The following is a 25,587-nucleotide window of genomic DNA, read 5'->3' as shown; positions in this document are numbered from 1 at the left end:
GTTTGTGGAGGGGTTCGGTCTCCAGCTGGACCATTTCTCTTTGGGCAGAGAAAAATGTCTGCTGTCTTGCCATAAGCTACACGTCCAGTCTTGGCCAATGGTCTGCAGGAGTATACCATCAGGAATAAGAAAAAGAGAATAGCCAAATGTGACTAACCCAGTGAGACTCAACTGTTTCTAATGCTGGGGGAAAAGAACTCAAAGTAACATTAGGTCCCTTAGTGTGCTGTTGGAGGATTATCTTTATAAATGCAGTTGTCAATTTCTACCGTGGTTTGGTTTCTAGAAATAAAGCCTTTAAAATAATGACAGAGCAGATAGTCTTCTCCTTATACAAAATAATGACCTGAGGATATCTCAGAACATTCTCTAAACATCTAACATATATGAACATGGAGTATTATTTTGCAAACCTGCTCAGTAGAGAACCCTTGGACTAATGCCATGTGTCATGGTGTCCCTAAGCTCCAGACTCTGTCATTCTGTGAAGTGTTGGTCAAACAGGACCCCAGGGACCTGTTGGCTAAGGATAAATTCAGTTAGGAAACTAAGATTCTTCTCTTTACCCACACTTAAAAGTTTAAAGCACATTATTTTTCCTTGAAAATAATTAGTGACTACAATGAATTAAAAAGAGTTCAGTAGAAATAAACAAGTGATAATAACATTTGGAAGTTTAAACAAGGTCCTGATTAATGTATTAGCTAATAGTCATTGCTCGTTAACAAGATGTGAACTTACAATCAGTCTTCAGGTATAACATCTATACCAATTTCTTCATGTATTTCTATGAAAATACTTCAATTTTGTTATGGAACCATTGGGTTCTTTGTACAGCTTATATTTAATATGCAGAGTTGATGTAAGACTCCTCTGAGGCAAGAAACTAGATTATGTTCTTGATCATGTGCCTGATGCCTTGTTTACTTTTGTTACTCCAAATATCCAAGGAAAACAGGTACTGAGCCACCTTTGGTAACACAAATAGTCACAGTAAAAGTTTTGCTTCTTTTAATGCTATAAGGGAAAGTTTTGTTTGTTTGTCCATAATATAAATCACCACTGGCAGAGTAGTCATGGCTATTTAAAGTCAGTCTCAAGTCTGAAAATGTGCCCATGTAACAATTGAAAAAGCAGATATTAATGTGAAGCAGGGCAGAGGTCTGGAAGGGGTATCTGCAGTTTTTAGCTGTCTATAAATACCAAGCACATACCATAGTACTAGGGGCAAGGATTATAAAGCTGGTTATAAAAGTTATCACGAAGAAAAGTCTTTGTGATGCTTAAAATTTAATCTCACAACAAAAGCAGCATATATATATAGATAAGAACAACCAAAGAATTTAGTCTCCCATGACCTGTTTAGCTCAGGTAGACTTCATTTTCCCAACACTGATATCATCTGCCTAATTATAGTAGGCAGTTTCTTTAGCAAAAAATAAATCTAACTTCTCCCTTTTTTACTCCTCCCTCAAGATATTGATGAGTGCTCCCTTCCAAACATCTGTGTCTTTGGAACTTGCCACAACCTTCCTGGCCTGTTCCGCTGCGAGTGTGAAATAGGCTATGAACTGGACAGAAGTGGTGGAAACTGCACAGGTAAGACATCTGTTATCATGGTTGGCTCCCAGGTGCCCCAGGGAACCCTACAGTTGGGGGCATCCTTGGGACCATACAAGGCTAGTCAGAGAAGAAAACTAAAGCAGGGTGAGGGAACAGGAACCCAGACTACATATTCTCAGACTCGGAACTGATTAAATGTGAAGATGCAGAGGAAAGAGTCAAAGACAGGAAGGAACAGAGCTCAAAGCCTTGGAATTGCTCTTCTGGCTGTGGAGGAATGTTGGGTGTACTCCAGCCATATGGCTTCCCAGACATTTCTTTTTCTTCATGGGTGCATTTTCAGAGTTTCCTTCAGACTGCCATGCTCTAGGATCAAGGGTTTTCTCCTTGGACTTTTCCATTGCAATACCCACTTCTTCCCACCCCTGCCCCTGACAGTGGTCACCAGAGTGCTGATACAGAGAGCCCAGCTACCCATTTCTAATGTATAAGACATTTCCTTGAAGAACAAGGACTCTCAGGGAATATAAGGAAAAAAATTAGAAAAGCCACAAGCACCCATCAGATTGCCTTTAGTCCTCTTTGGCAGTGACAGCCATTTGTAATTCTGCTGATCCACCCTTCTGTTCAAGGGTATTGAGGAAATAGATACCGTTCTGTAGGAGTTTAGGAGTCAGGAGAATTTTTTTTTCCTAGCCACCTAAACAAACCATGACTCAGTGGCTCTCCAGATCAAGACCACCACCACCACCACCACCACCTCCCCACAAATGCTATGGACTCCAGTATTCCTCCCTAGGCCCACATCTTCTCTAGGCATATATCCTACTTTTATAAGCAGTGGGATGACACCAATCAGGCCTCTAGAAGACCTCAGGAAGTCACCTCTCCATGGTGCATGCCCTCTCATCAACCTCAGTCCCTGTCAGCATCATTCTAACCTTGTTTCTCTTGGCCTGGCCCTGTCCATCCAAATTTATGTGAGATTTGAGTTAAAGAATTGTTTGTTTTGGAACCCATGGGGGGTTACCAGTTCCACAGGGAACACCCAAGGATAAGGTGTCCCCAGTCCCCAATGTCTCTTCTCTGAATCCATTTACCTAGTGTTGATTATTTCCTAAGTGTTCAAAAGAGACAGAAGGATTGTACAGGGGTGGTATTTGCCAAAACCCATGTCCTAAATATCTGGAACGCTGTGCAAATTTTTGGAATAGAAATTGAAAGGGAAACATTCAACTCAGCATCAGTGATGAGAGAGAGACTCTCTGCAGACTTGAAGACACACTCTAAGCCCCATGCGTTTATGTGGAAGAAACAGCCGAAATTACCTGCTCCAGAGAGTTCTCTGGGACATCTTGCTCTAATTTGACAAAATAACAAGCCACACATATTAAATATATTTTTTCAAAACCTGTGTCTGAAATTTTGGTTAACTGAGGTCATAGCAATGTTTTGCCTTCAGTTACCTTCACTGGAATATTTTTGCTAGTTCCAAAGTTATATTTTATCCTGATGACAAGTTTGGATAGTCAATATTTTCTAGGGGTGGGGGGAGATCAAAGACTATGACATATTTCCTTCCTGAGGGGTTTTATTTCAGAAGTGGAGGATGACATTGCTAGGTGTAATTACAACTAGTGACTCTTAAAAGTTTTTGTTGGGAGCCCTAGACTGGGTGGTGTGGTTTATGGTGATGTTGGCCCCACATGGACTCACTGGTAATTCTGGCCCTGGCTATTTGGTTTTAGATGTTAATGAGTGTCTGGATCCAACCACGTGTATCAGTGGGAACTGTATCAACACTCCGGGCAGCTATACCTGTGACTGTCCACCTGATTTTGAGCTGAATCCAACTCGAGTTGGCTGTGTTGGTAAGATCTTAAAAATCTTTTCAGAGGTGCAGGCTGTTTATTATGTTTAAACAGCGTTGAACATCCTATTTTCAAAATTTGCAAAATAATAATATAGAAAATTCCTATTATATATTCTTGGACATGTTTTAGTTTCTAAGTAAAAGGAAATCATGGTTTTTCAACAGTTTAGGAAATGAGTTTAAATTTTCAACCCTCAAGAAGAAAGAATCTGCATGACACTTTTTCGTTTATATACGGTAAATAGATACCCGCTCCGGAAATTGCTATTTGGATATTCGGCCCCGAGGAGACAACGGAGATACAGCCTGTAGCAATGAAATCGGAGTTGGTGTTTCCAAGGCTTCCTGCTGCTGTTCTCTGGGTAGAGCCTGGGGTACTCCCTGTGAGCTGTGCCCTCCTGTGAACACAAGTAAGTGGGCATCCTCCTGTTCCTTATTATTCCAACTCAAGCCAGTTCTCCTTTCTAGACTCACAAAAGAGAGCCTACTCACCAAGGGAGGGAGCACCTGTAGACTTTATGCCTCCATCAGGAAAGGGAGATCATGTTCTCGCCCCATGGAGGGACCTCATTCCCTACTTGGGAGTCAGAAAGTGCCCCCTTTGTCTTTCACTAAAAGCTCAGGTGCAACAGGGAGTGTCTCACTTCTCTCTGCTGAGAAACAGGCAGATAGCATGGCTTAACGATTTTCCAGGTGAGGTTGCTCTTCCCAATTGCTTCCCTTCCAGGGACACGTGGGTTGATCTCTCCTCTTCTTATCTGTCGGGTGGTTTGGGAAACTCTGGAACAGACTCAGAGTATCCCTGGGCAAAAGAGAAGTAATTAGTTAAGCAACTATTAAATGGAAGATTATTCCATTCTTAGGATGGGACTTGAAAGAAAGCTCTCAAATGTGATTTTTAAAACATAAATAATACATCTCCAAAATAAATAAATAATAAATAAAAGGACTTCCTGTTTTTCTAAGTGAGTCCTGTATTACAATTCAGTCATATACCGCTTCTTTGGCAAAAGTCAGAGTCTGCTGCTTATGGGAGGTATTGTAGGAGGCACTCAATTTTTTCCTTGCAGAAGGGTCACTTATTTGTTTCTTCTGAAAATGTTTGTCAAGTACCTATAGCACCTATTTTGAAGGTTCAAAGACGAATTAGACTAGATCCTGCATCTTCCAGAAGTGTGCAGCTTAATAGGCAAAATATTACCCAAACATCAGAGCTATAGTCCAACATAAGTCTCAAAAATAGAAGAAACAAGAGCAGACATGGTCTATGATTTGCCAAAGAGCACACCAAGTTCAAATTAGCACTCTACCACTTGCTTCCATGTAACCCTGGGCAAGTTACTTAGCATCATAGAATACCTCCTAGGATAAAGTCCACAGCATGGGCCCCAGAGCTTAGCAGGCACTGCCTTCCCTCTTCTTTTCAGAGAGATGGATCAATTCATGTTGGAAAAGGGGACTGATAACTGTGCAATTTTATTTTGAACCTTTGATTTAAAGAACCGCCCACCCCAAATCTGTATCAAAATTAGAAAGAGAATGTGTACATACTTACACATATGCACATGGTACATATGATTTCAGAAAGCCAGGACAGGGATGATCAGGAAGTACCAGCATGATTATGAAAAGATGGTTCTGCCAATTAGGGTCACTCTTATTCGTGTGTTCTTATATGTATCACAGTGCCGGTGCATGGCACTGGAATAAATGTTTCTGAGTGGAAAACCTGGAGGAATGGAGGAATGGTGGAATAAAAGACACTGTAGAAAGTTGCTTTTGGAAACCAGGAGAATTAATATTGCCATCTGTAGAAATAGAGGGGTAAGAAAGAGCCCTAGGTATTGAGCAGGACAGTGGGATGGGAACCCAAAGAGTCACTTTTACCTAAGCTCTGTTTAGAAAAGGTTTTGGAGACAGGCTGAGGAACACTACTAATGGGAGTTGTGATTCTAGGGAAGAAAAGCTGAGTAGAACATATAAATGGAGATGAGTTTATTGGAAAATAAAAAGGAAAAGAGAACATTTTAAAAGAAATAAGGAACAAAATGGTTCAGAAGAACATAAGGACTCTAGTCATTAGAGGGTCCCAAGACTGAGGACACTGGCAACTACCCTTAGAAAATGACCAGTGTCTACTAAGATGATAACTTACTTCAGCTGGGTGGAGTGAGGGCTAAAGCTTCCTGAGAGTGAATATTTCAGTTCATTTCTCTTAAGAATATTATTTCTAGAAATTTTAGATTTGAGATAACTCTCTTCAATTATTTTGTTTCAATAGCTGAGTACAAAATTCTGTGCCCTGGAGGAGAAGGCTTTCGCCCAAACCCTATCACCGTAATACTGGAAGGTAATTCTTTTTCCTTCATCCTAAAATGTGCACATTTTGAATTTCCTTGGATATATTTACAAGGCTGAAGAAATTCTTTTGTTTTCTTTTGATAGACATTGATGAGTGCCAGGAGCTGCCAGGGCTGTGCCAAGGGGGAAAGTGTATCAACACTTTCGGCAGTTTCCAGTGCCGCTGTCCAACGGGCTACTACCTGAACGAGGACACCCGAGTGTGTGATGGTAAGTGGCCCCATAGGAAGACATGATCTTTCAAATAGTGAGAACTCGCCTGAAAAACCAGAGTACAGTAACCAGGAACTGAGGACTTAGCAACGTAGCACAGTGGTCTAATCATGAACGTAGCCCGGTAAATATGCCACACATGTGGTCACTTGCACTAATGTTCCTGAAATGATGTCATTTCCAGTAAGTCCTAAAGCTCCTTCTTTTCCTGAGAAAAGTGGAGTTTTATTATGCTGGGCCATAGTCCCACTTATGCCTACAAAACAGTTTTCCATGGTCCTCAGCAAAGCTACTTAATGAGAGTAGCACAGGCCCCATTTCAGTAACCTGTGTGTTCAGGGCTCCCCTTCTTAACCCTCTGTACTAATGCACTTAGATGAGATTCTTTCGGAAAGCTTTGGCTTCATGATACTGCTGACAGCTCTGCAGCCCTTCTTCACCTCTATTACTGGGAAAATGGAGAATATTGACCATTTTACGGTTTTAGAGCACTTGAGCCATGGACCAGGGCAAGAGCGGTGGCTTGAGAGTCACATGAGTAGTTAGGGAAGAGAAGTCCTTGTGTTCTGTATAAGAAAAGTTCCCCTGGCTCTCTCAAAGTCTCCACAGGACCATGACAACCTCATTAAATTTAAGTTGTGCATCCAGTACATAAGACATAGATCTCAGATTCACTGAGTTAACAAACATCAAATCATCCCCTTTATTTGAATATGGGAAAGGGGACAAAGTACCTGCTTCCATGTTCCCTTACCAGTGGAGATTCCTGAAGCCGGCTGTTAATGGCTTAAGGATATCATTGTCTTTCTGAAGGATATTGAGAATTAGACTTTCTGTATGGTTCCATCTCTGCATGCCTTTGAGGATGTTGTGGACTCATTTGTTAGGAATTCTTAACAGAAGGCAAGAGTTCCTTTCTAAAACCTTCTTTCCTGAAATTGCATGCATTTGCATAGATGAAGGACCCTGATGAACTAAACACATGCTTTTCACATCTGGATTATAAAGGGCCCTGTGGATTTTCTCCTTTGTTATGTCAGCATTTGTATTGACATTGAGGACCAGGCCACTTCAGAGAGTGATGTTTTCATATTCACATACCACTTTCTCTTTGGATTATAGATGTGAATGAATGTGAAACGCCTGGAATCTGTGGCCCAGGGACATGTTACAACACCGTTGGCAACTACACCTGTATTTGTCCTCCAGATTACATGCAAGTGAATGGGGGAAATAATTGCATGGGTAAGTCTAAGTTTTTCTCGGTTAGGCATGTTTGGTTCTTGTGTAGAAAGCCCAGCAAATGGTCCTGAGTGCTAGACTGAGTGCTGCCATCCTCACTGTCTCATTGAGAGCCTCCTCCCCTGTAAACCGTGAGCTTGGTATTTTTTAGCACCTTGTGTGGGTGGTTGGGAGTTTTCTTTTAAGTGTAATGTTGGAAAATCCCAAACAAAAGTTGAATAGTGCTTCTTTTGTTTGGCTTTTGGGTGTATCTTTATACAATTATATTTACAGCACAGACCTACAGTATTAAAACATCGTGAGTCGGAAATGAGAAACTTACTGCCAAATAGCAGTGGAGAATTGTTACTAGGAGACAGGGTGGAGAGTCATGTAAAGTTTATTAATGCTACAGCCACATAATGACTTAGTTCTGTGGCATAAAATACCAGGGAATACATTCCTCAAAGTCCTTTTCTTGTAACAGTATTGATAGCTAAAATGTTGTGTCTGAGTAGGCTTTTCCTGCCCTTATTAAAGTCAGCTTACAGTACAACTCAAAAGAGCTTTCTCTTTGAGTATCCCCTTAACATGTGTTGTGCTTCCCCAAGGGCATATCCAATCCTTTTTTTTGGGGGGGGGGGTAGGGGGCGGGGGTTGGTAGTACTGGGGATTGAACTCAGGGGCACTTGACCACTGAGCCACATCCCCAGCCCTATTTTGTATTTTATTTAAAGACAGGGTCTTATTGAGGTGCTTAGTGCCTCACTTTCGCTGAGGCTGGCTTTGAACTCGTAATCCTCCTGCTTCAGCCTCCCCAGCTACTGGGATTATAGATGTGGACCACTGTCCCTGACTTCCTATCCTTTTTTCCTTTTCTAGATATGAGAAGAAGTTTGTGCTACAGAAACTATTATGCTGACAACCAGACCTGTGATGGAGAGCTCTTGTTCAATATGACCAAGAAGATGTGCTGCTGCTCTTACAACATTGGCCGAGCCTGGAATAAGCCTTGTGAACAGTGTCCCATCCCAAGCACAGGTGAACTTTAGCTTCACTACTACTAAAAATAGAGGTTGATCGATCACCCATGAATTGTTAGGAGAAATCAGTCTCAGCAAAGAAATAAAAGTGTGCATGCTCATTTCATAAGGAAAAAATTGATTCACAAAGGCAACTGTTTAGTTCAGAGTTGACTATTATCTATCCAGCTGAAAACTGGAATCACAGAATATACTTACTAATGTGTACCCTAATTCATAACCAGAACTGTGGACTCAGCATATCACAAAAATATAAACATTGTTATCATTGTTTCAGAGTTCACCATAATAATTAAAAGACTGGAAACAGGCAAACCAAAGTAATAAACAAACCATAACTCTTCTTGTTTTTATGTAATATTCAAAACTAGTCTTATTCCCAAAAGAATTAAGGCCAGTCTACAAAGATGTAATTGTAAAATAAGAAATAACTGTAAGGCAAATGACAAAGAAGAGTAAGAAAATTACACAGGAACAAGGCCAATACACAAAATCCAAACCGGGAATTCCTACGCAGTTGCCAGAGATGAGCAGTGATTTTGGTTCCAAACTTCCTAGCAGCTCATTTGAAAAAGGAAACCTGATCAAGTATAAAATCCTCAGTAACTACAAAGCAAATTAAACACTGAAAAAAGTGCATCTCTTCTTTATATTGAGACAAGAGAAATTTCTTCTTACTTTTTTTGTAAAGGAAAGAATTATACTATGTCATTCATTTTTTTAAGTACATTTATTTATTTATTTATTTTTATGTGGTGCTGAGGATCAAACCCATCACCTTGCATGTGCTAGGCAAGCGCTCTACCACTGAGCCACAACCCCAGCCCATGTCATTCATTTTTTAAAAGACCCAAAATTATATTCTTTAAATAAATATATAAAGTAAAAAAATTGGTGCAGTATTCTTATATCATGTGATACATGTTATGTATCAAAGACATTACGATGGGATCATTTGCCAATATTATGATTTGCATTAAATTTAATCCATGCAAGATATTGATTAAGGTATTCTGTAGTACCTATCCCATCCCACACAGTGATATGTAAAATTTTAAATTTATTTTTGGATTCTATCTGATCATTTATGCAACAGAAGATTCTTTTTTACTAAATTATACCATTGTATCCATTGTTTGCTCCAGAAATAATGTAATAACCATCACTTAGAATTGTGATTTACCTCACCTCTCAAAAGGTGTCTAGAGCAGGGTTGACAAAGTAAAGCTTATGGGCCAGATTCAATCTACCACCTGTATTTGAATGGCCCACAAACTAAGAACAATTTTTACACTTTAAATGGGTGGAAAAATCACAAGAATAATATTTCATGCCATATGCAAGTTACATGTACTTCAAATCTTGGTATCCATGAATAAAATTTTATTAAAACACAACCACACTAATTTATTGACCCATTATCTACAGCTGCTTTCGTGGCAGAGTTAAAAAGTTTTGACAGAGACCGTGCAGCTTGCAAAGCCTAAAAATATTTACTCTAGTCCTTTAAGAAAAAGTTTGCTGACCCTGACTGAACAATGGTCTTCAGGATCATATCTTAATGAAAAATCTGGAGGGTATACAAACTTGGCATGTGTGTTTATATATAAAAGTATGTGCATGTATTTGTTTTAAGTTATCTTGAAAATTGCATTTGTTTTTTGAGAACTGTTCCAATATAAATTATACAGAAAATACATCTTTAAAGAGATCAGATTTTACAAAAATAGAATTCCGACTGTTTTCTATTTTGTCCTAATAGGTCATTTCAATTCTCCTGGAGGCCACTTTGGAAACCCTTGATATAGACAATATTTACTTTCAGAAATGACTGTCTTGAGTTTTAAGAACCTATATATGCATCACTTAAAATTCAAGATTTCTTCTTCATGATAAATATTGGCCAAATCTAGTTTTGGCCTTTCACTAACTCTGAAATTTGCACATATTTTAGGAGTTCTTGTAATTTCTCTGGATGACAAATGTCAGCTGTTGTGGCAGTTGTTCTAAGTGGACACTCATAGTCTAATAAAATAAAGCACTAGGAGAATAGCATGCTGTATGTTAGGATTTTTAAAAATGCTTTAGAGATAGAGTCTCACTAGACTGCCCAAGCTGGCCTTGAACTCCTGGCATCAAACAATCCTTTGCCTCAGCCACCCAAGTAGCTGGGATTTACATGTGCCACCATGCCTGGCTCAGGCTATTTTCTAATTCAAATAATTCCAGAAAGCTTTTACTCATTTTCTCTAGGCATGACCAGAAAGGCAATGGCCATCTTGGATTTAGACTGATACCATACCTTACCAGTCGTGCTTACCTGGAGTTACAAAATCTCCAAGTTAGAGCAGATCACCAATAACATTTAGCTCATCTTTTATTACCAACTTTGATGAATTCAGGGAAGAGAAAGAACAGGAGTACAAGAGTGCCATTCTAAGTAAAATCCAGGTCCAAAAACCAAATTAATGATGAGGTTGGTTTATAGACATGAATTGGCCATTAATAGATCTGATGTTAAGAACTTGCCACAATCTGCCTCCAGTCTACTGAGAAAATGGCTTCTGTAAGCATTCCTTGGACCCTATATAGATCCCTCATTACAGAGTGGAGAGAGGCACTCTTGTCAGTCTCTGGGTTCAGACCTGAACAGTATTCAAATAGAAAGCTCAATTCAGAGGCAGCTCAGAGGAGCCTGTGGCATGCGACATGGAGATTTCTACTTCTCCCTCGTTATCAGTCCACATACCATTCTTCCTTCAGCGTTTGTCTTATAGAGAGAGGGTTACATCTGTAGGAATTTGCAGGTTTACTTCTCGTTGTCAATTCTTCAAAAGAGAGACCATTTCAGTATTGTAATATTGTTTTAAAGTAACTTCCTCCACACCAAACCTTTTGGGAAAAAGAAAAAGTAATTTCTTTCAGCCAATTCTTGCTCTTTTACTGATCCCCACCCCTCCTGTTGTTCAATTATTGCAGATGAATTTGCTACGCTCTGTGGAAGCCAGAGGCCAGGCTTTGTCATCGACATTTACACCGGCTTACCCGTAGGTGAGTTAGGAGACGATGTGCACGTGAGCGTTGTCAGGACTTTCCTTCCTTGTCCTTGTGTTAGAAAAGGGAGTGCATACTGTCATTTTCTGTTTATTTTCTTTGTCTTCTTCTTCTTAGAAGAAAAAAAATGTGAAGCCATGCCTTTAGCTTTATTGAAACATGGATTCTCAGTTTGGAATAAGCTGTGCAAACACCTGTGTTGCTCCACCTAATTGGCAGAAGCATTTGCTGCTCATGATTAAGGGGACTGGAAAGCTTTTCACAGAACTACAATCAAGCTTAGTTAAACCAAGCCTAGGCATCAACAAAGAGAGAGATTCTGGGAGGATGGCCAGTTGACATTTGATTTGACTGTAATTCCCATTCCTTCCTTCTAAGATGAGTTTACATGAATTTTTCACACCAATACCTTACATGTGGGTTGTTCATGTAAAGTCCTTCTTGTGGATCAAATTTATCTTACATGGGTTCTCCTTGGATCACCTGCTTGGAGAATTTCAGAATTAAACTAAAAATCTTCTCCATCTAAGACCTTGTCTGATAACTGGAGCAGAGACCACCACTGTGATAGAGGTGCTTACGTAAGATTCACAAGTATTACACAGCGTTCAGCCAATGTAGGCAGTGCCCTTGTGGTTTAAACCAAATAACATAAAAGTGATGGAAAGCTGTTGTGATCTCAGAGTTTTTCCCTGGTGTGATTTATATGTATCCTTAGATGCCCCTAAGTCTGGGCTGTTGTGTGTGGTAGCAAAGATCACCACTTGCTTTGTTCTACCTTGTTCCTAATAAGTAAACTGAAAACTACATCAGCCTTTCCAATGACCTTGTTTAAGAAAACAAGGATCTGGTCCAGCAATCAGCCTGGCTTCCTTAGTGCCAAATCCATATAGCTCCACAGTCTAGTCAACATCCAAAGAAACTTCATGGTTTGGAAAGAAAAACTGCTAAATGACATTGGCATGAAACACCTGGCCCTAGCTACTTTGTTTTTCCCCTTCCCGAAACAGATCTTTTAATCTCCTTAGAATCTGTGATCAGCAGATAAGTGGTCTTTGGTAGTAATGGTTCTCCATGGGCAGATTAGGCGTGTACTCTAGCAAGACTTGCCCTCCAGGATGGGCAGGAAGCAGCTTGAAACTGCATTAGCATTGTCCACTAGTCGAGCTGGAAAGACCTCAAATGCCATCCAGTTCAAATATCTTGCTTTACAGTTGAGGGCCCAGAGGCCCAGAGAGGAAAATGGACTCATCCAAGGCCACCTAGCTAATTAATAACAGAGCTGGGACCTGAACCCAGCCCTGACTCATGGCTTGCTTTGCCTCCAGCTCTTGAAAACTGGAAACATGGTATTTAGCAATATGCTTACTGTTACCAAATTCCATCAATGACAAAATATTTAGATGGCTGAAAAACTTTGTTTTATTTAAGCTTTATATTTTCTTTCTGAAAGGTTTTAAGATTGTTGGCATATAGAGTCCATTCATATGGGACTAAAACCATAGTATGTTTATTAATCTTGTCTTAAAATATAAACTTCTCTAAGTTGAAGTTCAAATAAAATCCAGACAAGAAAAGAAAGCAAGATTTTTAATATATCTTTTTGCTATTTTACACCTAGCAATGGCTAGAGATTTGACTCAGCCTGTTATTGTTAGTCTTGGTAATATATATCACTTACATTTAAACAAATGAATATGAATATGATATTTCATGTTTTAATCTGCACCAACAGAATGGATTCTATTGGTTTTCTTGTTGATAATATAAAGTTGTGATTTGATTTCTCATAGATGTTTAGCAACATGAGAAAAGTGTGAAAAGACTGAAAACATGAGTGCCTGTATTCAAAATAGCAGTGTTTTGAGATTGTACCCTTTGAGATTCAAAACTTTTTTCCCCCATTAAGTAGATCAATTTGCTTTCAAACAGAATCAAGCCCTTTGAAAAAGGGTCTTAAATCTACCTGTGGCCTGTGAAATTTCTCCTTTGAAACAGGTTGGTTTTAGAATGTGATTCTTCTGAATCTGCAGCAGCTCCTCCAGGTACCCTAGAATCTATGAGCATCTTCCTACAATTTATGCAAAGTACCTTGCAGAGGCTCCTGGCTATAAGTAAACCAAGAGGCTCAACAATAGTAATAGAAGCCTAGTGAAAGGGTGACTTGTATCCTAGACTGTAGCTTTACATAAACTACAGTGGAAGTGTTCTGTCACACTGTCAAGGGATTGCTGGAGCGGTCCTCCAGGGGAACAAGCACTTTGAAAACCATCCCGTGAAGAATATAGGATGGTGATGTGGAGAAGCATAAGGGAGCAGGATATCCTGTTAGCAGGTTCCATCAAATCCTGACTCTGTCTCTCATTGACTACGTGCTCTTTGGCAGGTTACCTCCTCTGGCTTGGCCTCAGTTGCCTAATCTGCACAGTGAAGACAGGCATAGGACCTACACACCATTTCACTGGGTGGCTGTGCTGATTCAGTGAATAGATATAGGTCAACTCTTTGAGAAGCACACTAGCCATGCAGCCAGAGACTGTGAATACTATTATTATTACTATTTTTACTGTTATTTCAGAGGACATTTATATGGCCTGGAGTAGGAAGCAGGTAGGAAGCAGATGAGGCAAGCCAGGCTGGTGAGGAGGCTCTGAGACTTGCTCACAGGTATCCCTTTATAGCTTCAGATATTGATGAATGCCAGGATCCTGGCTCTGCTTTCATTCCTACCTTGGTCCTGTTTTAATGTTCACCAACCCATTTCCAGACATGGGTTCTTTTTTCTTTTTTTTTTTTTTTTTTGATACTAGGGATTGAACTCAGGGGCACCCCGTCACTGAGTCACATCCCCAACACTATTTTGTATTTTATTTAGAGACAGGGTCCCCTTGAGTTGCTTGGTGCCTCACTTTTGTTGAGGCTGGCTTGAACTTGTGATTCTCCTGCCTCAGCTTCCCAAGCCATCCCAGGGGCTTACAGGCATGTACCACCACACCCAGCCAGACACTGGTTCTTGATGTAACAAATTAGAATTAGCCATTTACCATTTGTCAGAGTGCTAAGGACAAGTAGAGCTGTCCCAGCCCCCAGCTTCAGGAGGCACACAGTCTGCAGTGACATCCTTCCTTGGTGCTAACCCTGTCTTCACATTCAACTCCAGCCCAGCTTACAGCCCCACATCTCATTTACTCCTTTCTATAGCCACATGAAGGAGGAAGGGGGATTAGAAGTAGAACTTGAAAGATGGCACTTCTCCATAACATTGGACTTCTCTTCTGTTCCTCAAGTCACCTTTCCATTTTTTCCAAACACGGCTGCACACTTGGAGGCAAGAGGCCATTTCCTCTTGACAGTCACTTTTAACCTACTCATCTGGTATATCCACAGTGCCCAGTGGATATGAAGATGGCTCCTACCTGTGCAAAGTTGGTGCTCTGAAACAAAGCCAAAAAGACACTAAATCCACATAGACACATGAATGTTTGGAAAGTAGCTTAGTTATTTCAATTTGCTCTTCATTAATTTATCCTCCTTCCATCCCACACAAACACATACACACATGCACGCATGTCCTTTCAGTCCTCTCTTTCCCTGTGCAGGGATCACATGTTGCACTATCACTCACAAGCAACTCTCTGTTTCTAGATATTGATGAATGCCGGGAAATCCCAGGAGTCTGTGAAAATGGAGTGTGCATCAACATGGTTGGCAGCTTCAGATGTGAATGTCCAGTGGGGTTCTTCTATAATGACAAGTTGTTGGTTTGTGAAGGTAAGTGGCATTGTAACTATGTCATATCCAGCAGTGAGCCAGCTGACGAGCTTCTTAAACATACCCTCACCAAACTTCATAACTTGAAATTTCAGAAGTGCTTCAAACTCTAGGTATAGTGAAGGGCATGGTGTGGAACAACTTGAAGTTTCATGCAAAAACCTCTCTAACTCCCAGTGGAAAAGCCAGGATGTGCATTCCACAACCCCCTCCCCCAAGACACAATGTATTAGATTTCCTGACTGATATGAAAAATCTTTTGGGTTCCTGGGTGTGTCACATAGATTTCTTTTGTTTCACATTGCTTGAAAGTAAACATCAGTGGACAGTCATCTTTACTTGAATCTTAAAGTCAGTGTTCTCTTCCAACAAATGGAGACTTTGCTACTCCCAAGTGAAAACAAGGTTAGTGCAAATATTCCAAATGCATGAGAGAATTCCAAATGGCAAGGACAGCAAATTTGATTTTATATGAAAAATGTTGGCATGTATGCAAAAGGTACTTTTTTTCATTTTCAAATTACCTCCTATTGCTGTGTACACACACACACACACACACACACTCATATGTTATGAGTCTGAACATTCCTTATAGCACTTCATATTTCTTCCTACATCTGGGGAAGATAGTATTCTTCTGTATTTTAATAACAGGGAGACATTACTGGATATTAAATATGTGATGTGCCTGAGAATAACTGGAATAATTTTCTATTTAATACTTGAACTTTGGTCCTCTGGTAGAGTATTATGCATTATAGAAAAGGTTATCATCCTCTTAGGGCACATATTATAGCATGTGTCAACATTTTAATATTTAAAAAAACATTTGGTTTTCTAAACTAAAGATGATTTATATACCACAGGGAAAGTTCTAGTTTGTTAGTAACCACATACCTGTTAAGTTTTCTTAACAAGTGTTTAAGAGAACTTTGCACATGTCACTTCCCTGTCTGCTGTGTTGGTTGTGAGAATGGGGGTGACAGCCATTCAGAACACCTCTAAAGAGATTGCCATTGCAGACCTTGGTCCCAGTCCCCACCTTCTGGAGGTCATCCAAGACCAGGTTCCTGGAGAGGAAACATGGACACTGGAGAGGAGAAAGGAGGCCATGACAATGATCTTATAGTGCTGGAGATGGCCATCTTCCTTTTGGTCATATTCTTTCCCCCTGGTACTTACCCCACCAGGATGTTTGTCAACTTCTCATGGCATTTCCTCTTCCCTTCCATTCAGAGGTCTCTTGGGTGATTACCTTGGTACCTCTTCACTACTTATATATGCTAAAGCAGCAGCCATTGGCCAGAGTCAACCTAGACCTTGCAATATACATGAGTTGCAAATACCATTTGTCAGAGTGCTAAGGACAAGTAGAGCTGTCACCTTGCTGTCAGGGTAGCATTTAGTGGCCAATAAGATGACTGAGGGCTCCAATTTTTGGTTTTATACACTCTTCTTCTTCAATGTGAAAAACTAATCAGGCTCAGCTGCTTCCCAACACTCTTAGCTCTCGGAAACACACTCTTAGCAAATCGGAAAATGAAGGTTGATTTAATACATGCCTCAGTAGCACTGAAACTGGAATGGATTCTGGAAGTGGTTTAGGGAGCTTCCATATGTCTGCTCTCCCCACGTATGTGTTTGATCAGACTTTAGGCTGATGCATCACAGAAGCGCTTGTCCATGACACTGTTTGGCTTCTCCAGTGGCTTCTCCTCTGTGTTTCTTTATGGTCTTGGTTAAGATCAGGGCAGACCTCGTGAGTGAGGTGGTGCTGGATCCATCATAACAAGGCAGCATACTTTTGCGCTATCTCTTGCATGGAGAGGCATGATCCACCCCACCTCTCACAGGAACTCCCACTCACTGAAGTTCATACTAAGGGTCCTGCAGTTCTCCCACCACAGAAACACACACCTGAGAGGCATCTGCTGATGCATTTGCCACCTCCTGGTAGGACTTCTTTGGCTGAGTCCACTTCTGTGTGAAAACCCAAAACTGGTGCTAAGGACTTCTCATCAATGTTCCAGATATTCCCTTTACTGGACATAGACAACTAGATCATTCTGTTGAAGCAGGAGAGAGGGGAGCATGTATTTTGCCCCATGAGTTGTGCAATAACTTTTGTGATGTCATGAAATTGAACTATATCAGGTATCTGGGGTTTTTGTTGTTTAAACAAGTGTTTAAGAGAAATTCGCACATGTCACTTCCCTGCCTGTTGTGTTTGTTGTGGACAAATGGGAATGGGGGTGAAAGCCATTCAGAACACCTCTAAAGAGATAGCCAATACAGACATTGGTCCCAGTTTAAAAAAAAAATAAAATAAAATAAAAGCAGGCAAACAACTCCTGGGCAAAGTAAAAGCTCTAGAACACATGATATTCATTTTATTCTTTGCTTTGATATTGAGAGTTGGATTGTTTTCAGTAGTTTTATGTGCAATCTCCCATGTTTGCTTTCTTGATTGGACTGCCTTGTGGCAGTAATTTAAGCAGCAGTCTCTGTAACCCTGCAGCTGGAAGGCAGGGAGCACCTCAGTCACCTGGGCGCTTACTAGAAATACAGACTCTGGGACCATTCCCCAGATGTGTTGAGTTAGAATCTGCTTTTTAACAAGATCCCAAGTAATTCATATGGACATTAAAGTTTGAAATGCTCTGCAGATCTTACACCCTTCCAGACCAAAGCAGCCCTGCTGAATCATAAAATCTTGGGGATCATTAGACTATACCTATATCAAGTCCTGGCCTTAAAAAGTTGAGTTTCAGACTTAGCTTTTTGTTTGTTTTTGTTTTTGCTGGGGATTGAGCCCAGGGCCTGTGCATACTAGGCAGGCATGCCATTATTGACCTGTATCCCTAACCCCAAATGACTTTTTTGTTTTAAAGATATGAGCACCATCAGAGTCCATGTGTAATTATTATCAAGAAATTGCCTATATGAATGATAATACTGAAGTAGAAAAGCTCTGGAGTTTTTAGATAATGGGTTTTCAGTCTTCTCTTTTTTAAAAAGTAAACTTTATTTTCTAGGGTAGTTTTAGGTTCACAATAAAATTGAGAAGAAAGTGCAGAGATTTTTTCATATACCCACAGCCCTATACATGCATAGTTTCTTCCATTATCTACAACTTCCTTGCATTTGTTATAATCAATAAGCCTATACCGACGTGTCCTTATCACCCATAGTCCACAGTTCACTGTTGCTATTGTAGATTCTGTGAGTTTGAATACATTTGTAATGCCACATATCTATCAGTATAGTATGATAGCATAGTTTTGCTGCCCTGATACTTCCCATGCTCTGCCTGTTCATCCCTCTCTCCTTCCTAACTATTGGAAACTACTTTGTCCTATTTACTGTCTCCACAGTTTCCTCTTTTCTAGAATGTCTTGTACTTGAAATCATATACTATATAACCTGTTCAAATTGTCTTCTCTCACTTATAGTAACATGCATTTAAGTTTCTTCCATAACTTTTCATGGCTTGATAGCTCATTGCTTTTTTAGAAATTTAGACTATTCATTAATATTCTATCTAGATGTACCATAGTTTACTTATCATATATTCACCTCAGAAAGCCATTTTGGTTGCTTCCAAGTTCTAGCAATTATGAATAAATGTGCTATGAAACATCCATATTGATTTTTCAGTAGATCAGATGTAAGTAAGACTGCATTTCCTGGACGCCATATTCTGTGCTCTTTGGAATTACATTCTCTTCTGCTTGCAGATATTGACGAGTGTCAGAACGGCCCCGTGTGCCAGCGCAGTGCCGAGTGCATTAACACTGCAGGCAGCTACCGCTGCGACTGTAAGCCCGGCTATCGCCTCACGCCCACAGGACAGTGCAACGGTAAGTGGTGCCCACCGGCCACTCTTATTTCCCTGCAGGTCATCTTCACAAGCCTATGATAACTAGATTTCTTTTGAGATCTAAGGCTGAAGAATATATGAGATATGATTGAAATAGATAAACTCTAGCAAAATTAGAAAAATGGAAAATTGTCAAAATGTCTAAACACTTAGCTTTCTCCCACTTTATTGATGAGGTATTTGTAAAACAAGAAGGAGATTGTTTACATAAATACATTTCAGGTTTGCCTATCTACTGTCCCACATGCAAACACCTACCCTCACATATATTCAGTATTCAGGATCAAATTACTTTTTTTACTTCTCCCTGAGCGTTAGGGGAAGCTTCTCCACCTCATAACCCAATCTTGATTCTCAAGCTGGACCAGATCAACCTGAAGAGAAGCATTACTTGTCTTCCCAAATGTCTTACAGACAAAAGATCACCCACTAAGGCAGAAAACATCAGTAATCTTTTATTAGCTGTAATACACCTATAGTAAATGAAAAACTGTGTTCCCTAGAGATTTGAGTTGTTCATGGTTCACTTTGGTCAAGAATGTGGTAGAAATAAGGATGGGTGCCTTGTCAACTTATATTGATAGTGAATTTGTTCCATGTTTGGTGGTATTTTGTAGCCAGTGGCATGAAGCTTAAAACACCGGTGTTTCAAACCAGAAGCAAATTAATACCTCAGAATAATTTTCCTGTAAGTTTTAAAGTAATTATAAATCATTGTATATTTAGCAAAGAGGTCAGGAAAAATGTGTTATTCTGCTTACGGATCATTTCCAAGTGAGTTTCCTGGATATTTTATGCATTTGTGAATGAAACAACTCAAGGGAACATGGTCAGATTTTCCTTGGATTTCCTTGCCTGCCAGTGATTAAGTGGTAGGAAGTGCAGTGCTCTCTGAAGGGTATTTTACATTGTTTTATGAGACCTTGGTGGGAAGCGGGTGTAAGAGCAGAACAAAAAATCACTTTGAGAATCAAGACTTGTTTTGTTGAGTTTAAAGGAACATGTGCAAGTATTTAGCATTTTGTCAACAGAGCTGTTGTTATCCATATTAAAAATTCAGGACAGGAAAAGTGGGGACGTCTCTGATATGAACCACAATACCCTCAGTGAAACTTGGCATTGATACCATTTCCCTGAATTTTACTCTTAATTTATATTTCTTTGGAACTGGGTGAAATAATTCCAGTCAAAATAAAGAACTGCTGATAATATAGAATGTGCCATTTCACACCTTTTCATACTTGGGCATGAAATGGGACAGAGCTATTTATACATCAAGGTAAGGCATCCAGCCATAGCCTGCTGGGGCTTAAGCCCTTTCACATTTTCTTAAAGAATATTAAAATACATAAAATGCATCTGGTTCTATCAGGATAAGTGTAGTGAGTGACTGTTTTTGTAGCCCAAAGCTCAATTTCCTTCATTCATTGAAATCCTCTGAAGAAAGGGAATATATTTGAGTTGTGTAACTATTTGGCCCCTAGGGTTAAAGACTTCATTCTGGAAATGTCTTCATTTACATCCTACTTCAAAAATCTTTTTTAAATATCTTGAAATGCTAACCTCTACCTGGCAGTTTTCAGGCATATTGTAAAGTACTCCTCTCTGCCTATGCTTAAAAGGGAAAGAACTAAAACCTTCTATCATATGATTTTTATTTGAATTAGTAAATAGATTGATTCTAATCCCAAATCACGACTGACTTTAGCAACTGCATTGCTGCTGAGAGAATAACTAGATATCTCTGCTCAGGATGTTAGTCTGACCTCAGAGGTGGATAGCAAATGCAGCCGCCTTCTGAAATGTCCATCTCAAGACAGGAAACAGTTTCTTCCCAGCCATTTCCTGGTGGTCTCCTCTCTCTCTGCTGACTATTTGGGTTTTTTTCCCCTGGTAGTATGGCCAAACCTCTTATTCCAACTTCAAAAATTGTCTCCTTGGAGTTCAAATCTTGGTGCTTGTAGAAACCTAGTTTTCTGGTCTCAAGACAAAGCAAGAATTTAGCAAGGGAGTTCTCTAGAATGGTAACTTTTATTTCACCTCAGGAACCTCAAAATACTCCATATTTTCTTATTTATTTTTTAACTAGAATGAAGTAGGGCAGTAAAGGAGGAAAAAGTACTGAGAGTCCCTTTTTATGAAGATCCTCAGTGCTCTCTATTTCCTTGAGGGACCCAGACACAAGGCAGTTCCGGTCCCCTGCACACTTCCTGATCCAGTTCTCCCTGAAAGTGATAAAGGCCTTCCTCAAGCTCAGCTACCTTCACTGGAATTGGGATTGAAAATTGATTTCCTCTGCCCATCGTAGGAAGCAGTTTGCTCATTTTGTAGGAAGCAGTTTGCTCATTTTAAATTCATTTTCTAAAATAAGAGTAATCACAATTTGTTAACTAGCATTTCTGCACAGGCTAGCCATAGGTCCTGAGCTGCTCAATCCCAATTTCCTTCTCATAATGATATCTTTAACCTCATTCAGGACTTTTAAACAGTATGGTGATCCATAGGCTCTGCTTAGAGTTGCAAAAATGGCAGCCTGCACACACCAAACAGAGGAGATATCTGTCCTGGGACAAGCAGCATTACTCTATGTAGCAAAAAGAGTTCATTCCCAATTGCTCTGTGCTCGGTAGAGAGGGCAGGCAAACAGTCTGAATTTTCAACCAAAAGTAGGACACTGTATGGTCAATGGCACCTGTGCAGAGATGTTTCCTTTGTGATAATAGGAAATAAAGGTCTAAAGCCCTTCAAATTACATTTACTCTAAACATAGAGTCTTGAAAGCTTTTTAAAAAATAGAGATGATAAATAGCATGTAATTATGTCACTTGTGAACCTATGCATTAAATTCCACCCCTCAGATAATCAGATTTCAGGAAAGCAAGAGATTCAGTTGATCACAAATCTAATTTAGAGCTTAAAGACCAGCAGAAGCAAAGCAAGAGAGCTCTCCTATGAATAAATATGAATAAAAAGAAAGACATATTAGGATTGTCAAGAGCTAAAAGGAGTTGTTGGAGAGATGAAGACTTGATCAGATAGAATTAAAAGATATAGGAATTAGATAAAGCAATGGTGACATGGGACAATATGAGTGACCATCAAGAAAAACTAAATTTCAGCATCCAGATTTGTCTGATTTTGTCTTCTAAATCTCACTTAAAATGCTTTGTTTTGCAGATCGCAATGAATGTCAAGAAATCCCCAATATATGCAGCCATGGACAGTGTATTGACACTGTGGGAAGCTTCTACTGCCTTTGCCATACTGGTTTCAAAACAAATGCTGATCAAACCATGTGTTTGGGTAAGTATGTGATTATCATTTCACTTTTTTCACATCTTATTAGAAATTTATTTGCATCTGAATAGGTATGAAATTGAACATTGGTCTTTCTATAGTTATTTTGCTATTTACAAAATAAAAACACAGGCAGGTACATAGTAGTGATATATCGTTTAATCTTTAGCAATCTGAGTATAATATGCCTCTTTCTTGATATTCATTAGGCTGTCACAGTTTTAGAAAAACTTTTTGTGTGTGGTGGTGGTGGTGATTATACCCAGAACCTCGTGCATGCTAGGCAAAAATTCTATCATTGAGCCACACCCCAGTCCTAGAAAAACTTTTGACCAAAGGATAAAGTTACATATCCCATGAAGGCAAAAAAAAAAATTGAAGAATCATTTCTATAGAGGAAAAAGAAGATTTTAAATCTCTTCCTTAGTTTCAATAATGTCAGGATACTGACCTAGAATAAACTTCCAATATGTAATTACTCATTTTCTCACCTTCTTCCTTTCTTTTCTACTTTAAAGTCCTTTTCTTCCATTAAGTCTTTTGGGGGCTTTAAAAAACATAAATTAATTTCACATCTGGAAGAAGAAGAATTAGTAGAGCAATGTGTAAACCGCTCGCCCTTGACGATAACTAGTTCATCCATCAGACAGCATTCTCATCAAGTTTCATCTTCTCCAGAGTCAAGTTAAAGGATCATAATCAGCCCTGCTGATCTAACCCTTGCATAGCTCTGAGATGCTCCCCAACCTTTTTTCTCCTTGATCCACCTGGATTTTCTGGAATCTCCTAACAAAGAATGTGTCCTAATAAAGAACTCCACCAGCTTGGCTAAAGAACAATCCAGGCAGAGGCTCTTGACTGCTGGCACAGTGGCTGACTCATCTGGAGGCAGTCTTCAGCAGACACTGGTTAGAGTCACTTTGGAGACAGCAATCACTTCCTGATTCAGATCACAGATAATTTATCTTCATGCCCACAATCTGATCCTAACTCTAATCGTCACCTTTTGCTCTCCTTAAGTGTTGCTTCCCCATCCCCTCTCTTCCTTCATTCTTGCCCCTCCTCATTGTGCCTCACTCTTTCAAGCCAGTGGTAGCAACTTTCTTTCACTTAGTTTTTTTTTTTTATTTCCTTAACATGATATGACATTCACCAACTCTTTTTAAGAAAGATGCTAGCTGCCGTGGTGAGGTGCAAAAACATTTAAGGTGCCAGTTATTTTGTTGCTGATTGCAGAGTAATGCCAGGTGAGTCACTGCTTTTTGGTAAATTGGAGTGAGAATCCCAAGAGTTGAAGTTTGCCAAAGGTGGCAACGAATCAAGACCCAGATGCACACAGAATTTTTTCCATTTTTAAGTGAAAATATTTGAGAAAAGTGGCAAGGGAAGAGAATTCTAGAAGTAAATAGAATAAAATAATTCTCGTCTAGTTCTCATGTCCTCAGCTTGCCTCCTTTCATGTGCCAACCAAGGAAACCGTTTACTCCCAAAATTTAGAACCTGGCCTCTTTGGTTTCTCATAGGAGCTTCCTCTACTGTGTGTGGAGCTGTTGCCAATATGGAGAAGCTTTCAGCCTGCATTGGAGTGCTCTTTAACTTCAGTGACCCCATGACCACGTTTCTCATTAATAATTATGGCCTTTCTTCCTTCTAGATATAAATGAATGTGAAAGAGATGCCTGTGGGAACGGAACATGCCGCAACACAATTGGTTCCTTCAACTGCCGCTGCAATCATGGCTTCATCCTGTCTCACAACAATGACTGTATAGGTGCGTGTGCAAAATAGCGCATCACCAAGGGACATCAGTTTTTATCTGTGTTCTTTGTAATTAGGATCATCATCAGTGTGCCAGATGGTTTTTGAAAAAATATATACGTTTTGTGCATACAGTTGGTTACAGGACTTGTCAAATATAATGTGCTCATTGAAAGTCAGCTACAGTAACTACATCCATTACTTTTACTAAAATGCTCATTCAGCTATCATTTTTGTATCTACTTTGCTGTTTATTAATTAAATTTCAAAATAAATGGAATTAAGTTTTAAAATATACAAAAGAAGTTCCTCAATTCAGGAATAATGTAGACCTTCTCATTTAGATATTTCACCGCAGCCTCTCTTAAAAGAAATAAAGACCAAGTGTATAAAATTCCCTTTATGCTAGGGAACAGTAATGAACCAAATATTGTATTAAGCTAGAAGCTCATTTTATAGACCTCTAATTGTAAGAATATTAAAGAATATTTTAAGCTGACTTGAATAATCAGTTTTACATAATTCAGGAAATTCATTTTAGCTTTTAAAAATAAAATATGAATGAATATCAATGTGAAATTGATATAAATTTCTAAAGTAAAATATCAACCTCTAATATAATATTGCCACCTTGTTGCTATATCTGGATGGATGCATAAATCCAGGTCTGTTGATGTAAACCAGACCTTCATTGTAATCTCTTATGTTTGGCTGAGTCCACAAAGGCCATGGAAATTCAAAATAGATACTGCTGGAATTTTGACATTTTCTTTGGAAAATTTAAAAAAAAAAATTGTTGTTGTTGTTTTGTTTGTTGGCAGATGTTGATGAATGTGCAACTGGAAATGGGAACCTTTGCCGCAATGGCCAGTGCATCAACACAGTAGGGTCCTTCCAGTGTCAGTGCAATGAAGGTTATGAGGTGGCTCCAGATGGGAGGACCTGTGTGGGTAAGTACAAGCTCAGGAAGACCCTGGAAAAGATGTTCTGGAGACCAATCACAGAATCAGCTGGCCTCCATTCTAACCCTTCCTTCTAGAAGCCTGGAGGAAAAATCAGAGTAGAATCTTACTTATCAGGCTTGTGAAGACTTTTCTTCTTATTCTTAAACATTAAATTATCATACTTAAAATAAAAACAATTAAACTGTTTAAATCAATAATTAAGCAGTTGTAGTTCTATTTATTATCTGTTTATTTCAAATACTTTTGTAGTATGCTCATATTATTTTATTTTATTTTATTTTATTTTATTTTATTTATTTATTTTGAAATCAGGGATAGAACCCAATGACACTTAACCACCTAGCCACTTGCCCAGACTTTTTATTTTTCATTTCCAGCGCTAAGTTGCTTAGGGAGTAGCTAAATTAATGAGGCTGCCTTTGAACTTGTGACTCTCCTGCTTCATCCTCCCAAGTCACTGGGATTACTGGCGTGAACCACTGTGCCTGGGTCATATAATCTTTTGTGTGCTCTTAAATTCATTGTACTCGCTGACTTTTCATATACTACATTTTCCAAGATACATTTAATTTGTGGTAGATAGAATAA

The 25,587-nt window shown here is 39.4% G+C and overlaps 1 protein-coding gene across 1 annotated transcript in view; it reads left to right on the top strand.

Annotated features, from left to right (window-relative positions):
- The window catches only part of Fbn1 (fibrillin 1), a 222,211-nt gene that overhangs the window by 164,474 nt on the left and 32,150 nt on the right, over positions 1–25,587 (top strand). Inside the window, exons 36-48 of the mRNA XM_026390109.2 lie at positions 1,477–1,599; positions 3,312–3,434; positions 3,682–3,846; positions 5,718–5,786; positions 5,882–6,007; positions 7,133–7,255; positions 8,114–8,272; positions 11,254–11,325; positions 14,974–15,099; positions 18,837–18,959; positions 22,157–22,282; positions 23,931–24,047; positions 24,856–24,984. Coding sequence (XP_026245894.1) covers positions 1,477–1,599; positions 3,312–3,434; positions 3,682–3,846; positions 5,718–5,786; positions 5,882–6,007; positions 7,133–7,255; positions 8,114–8,272; positions 11,254–11,325; positions 14,974–15,099; positions 18,837–18,959; positions 22,157–22,282; positions 23,931–24,047; positions 24,856–24,984 — 1,581 coding nt within the window. The remainder of the gene's footprint in view (positions 1–1,476; positions 1,600–3,311; positions 3,435–3,681; positions 3,847–5,717; positions 5,787–5,881; positions 6,008–7,132; positions 7,256–8,113; positions 8,273–11,253; positions 11,326–14,973; positions 15,100–18,836; positions 18,960–22,156; positions 22,283–23,930; positions 24,048–24,855; positions 24,985–25,587) is intronic.

This window comes from Urocitellus parryii, chromosome 6 (genome assembly GCF_045843805.1).
Source record: "Urocitellus parryii isolate mUroPar1 chromosome 6, mUroPar1.hap1, whole genome shotgun sequence".
Taxonomy (NCBI): domain Eukaryota; kingdom Metazoa; phylum Chordata; class Mammalia; order Rodentia; family Sciuridae; genus Urocitellus; species Urocitellus parryii.
This window is presented reverse-complemented; position numbering and strand designations above follow the sequence as displayed.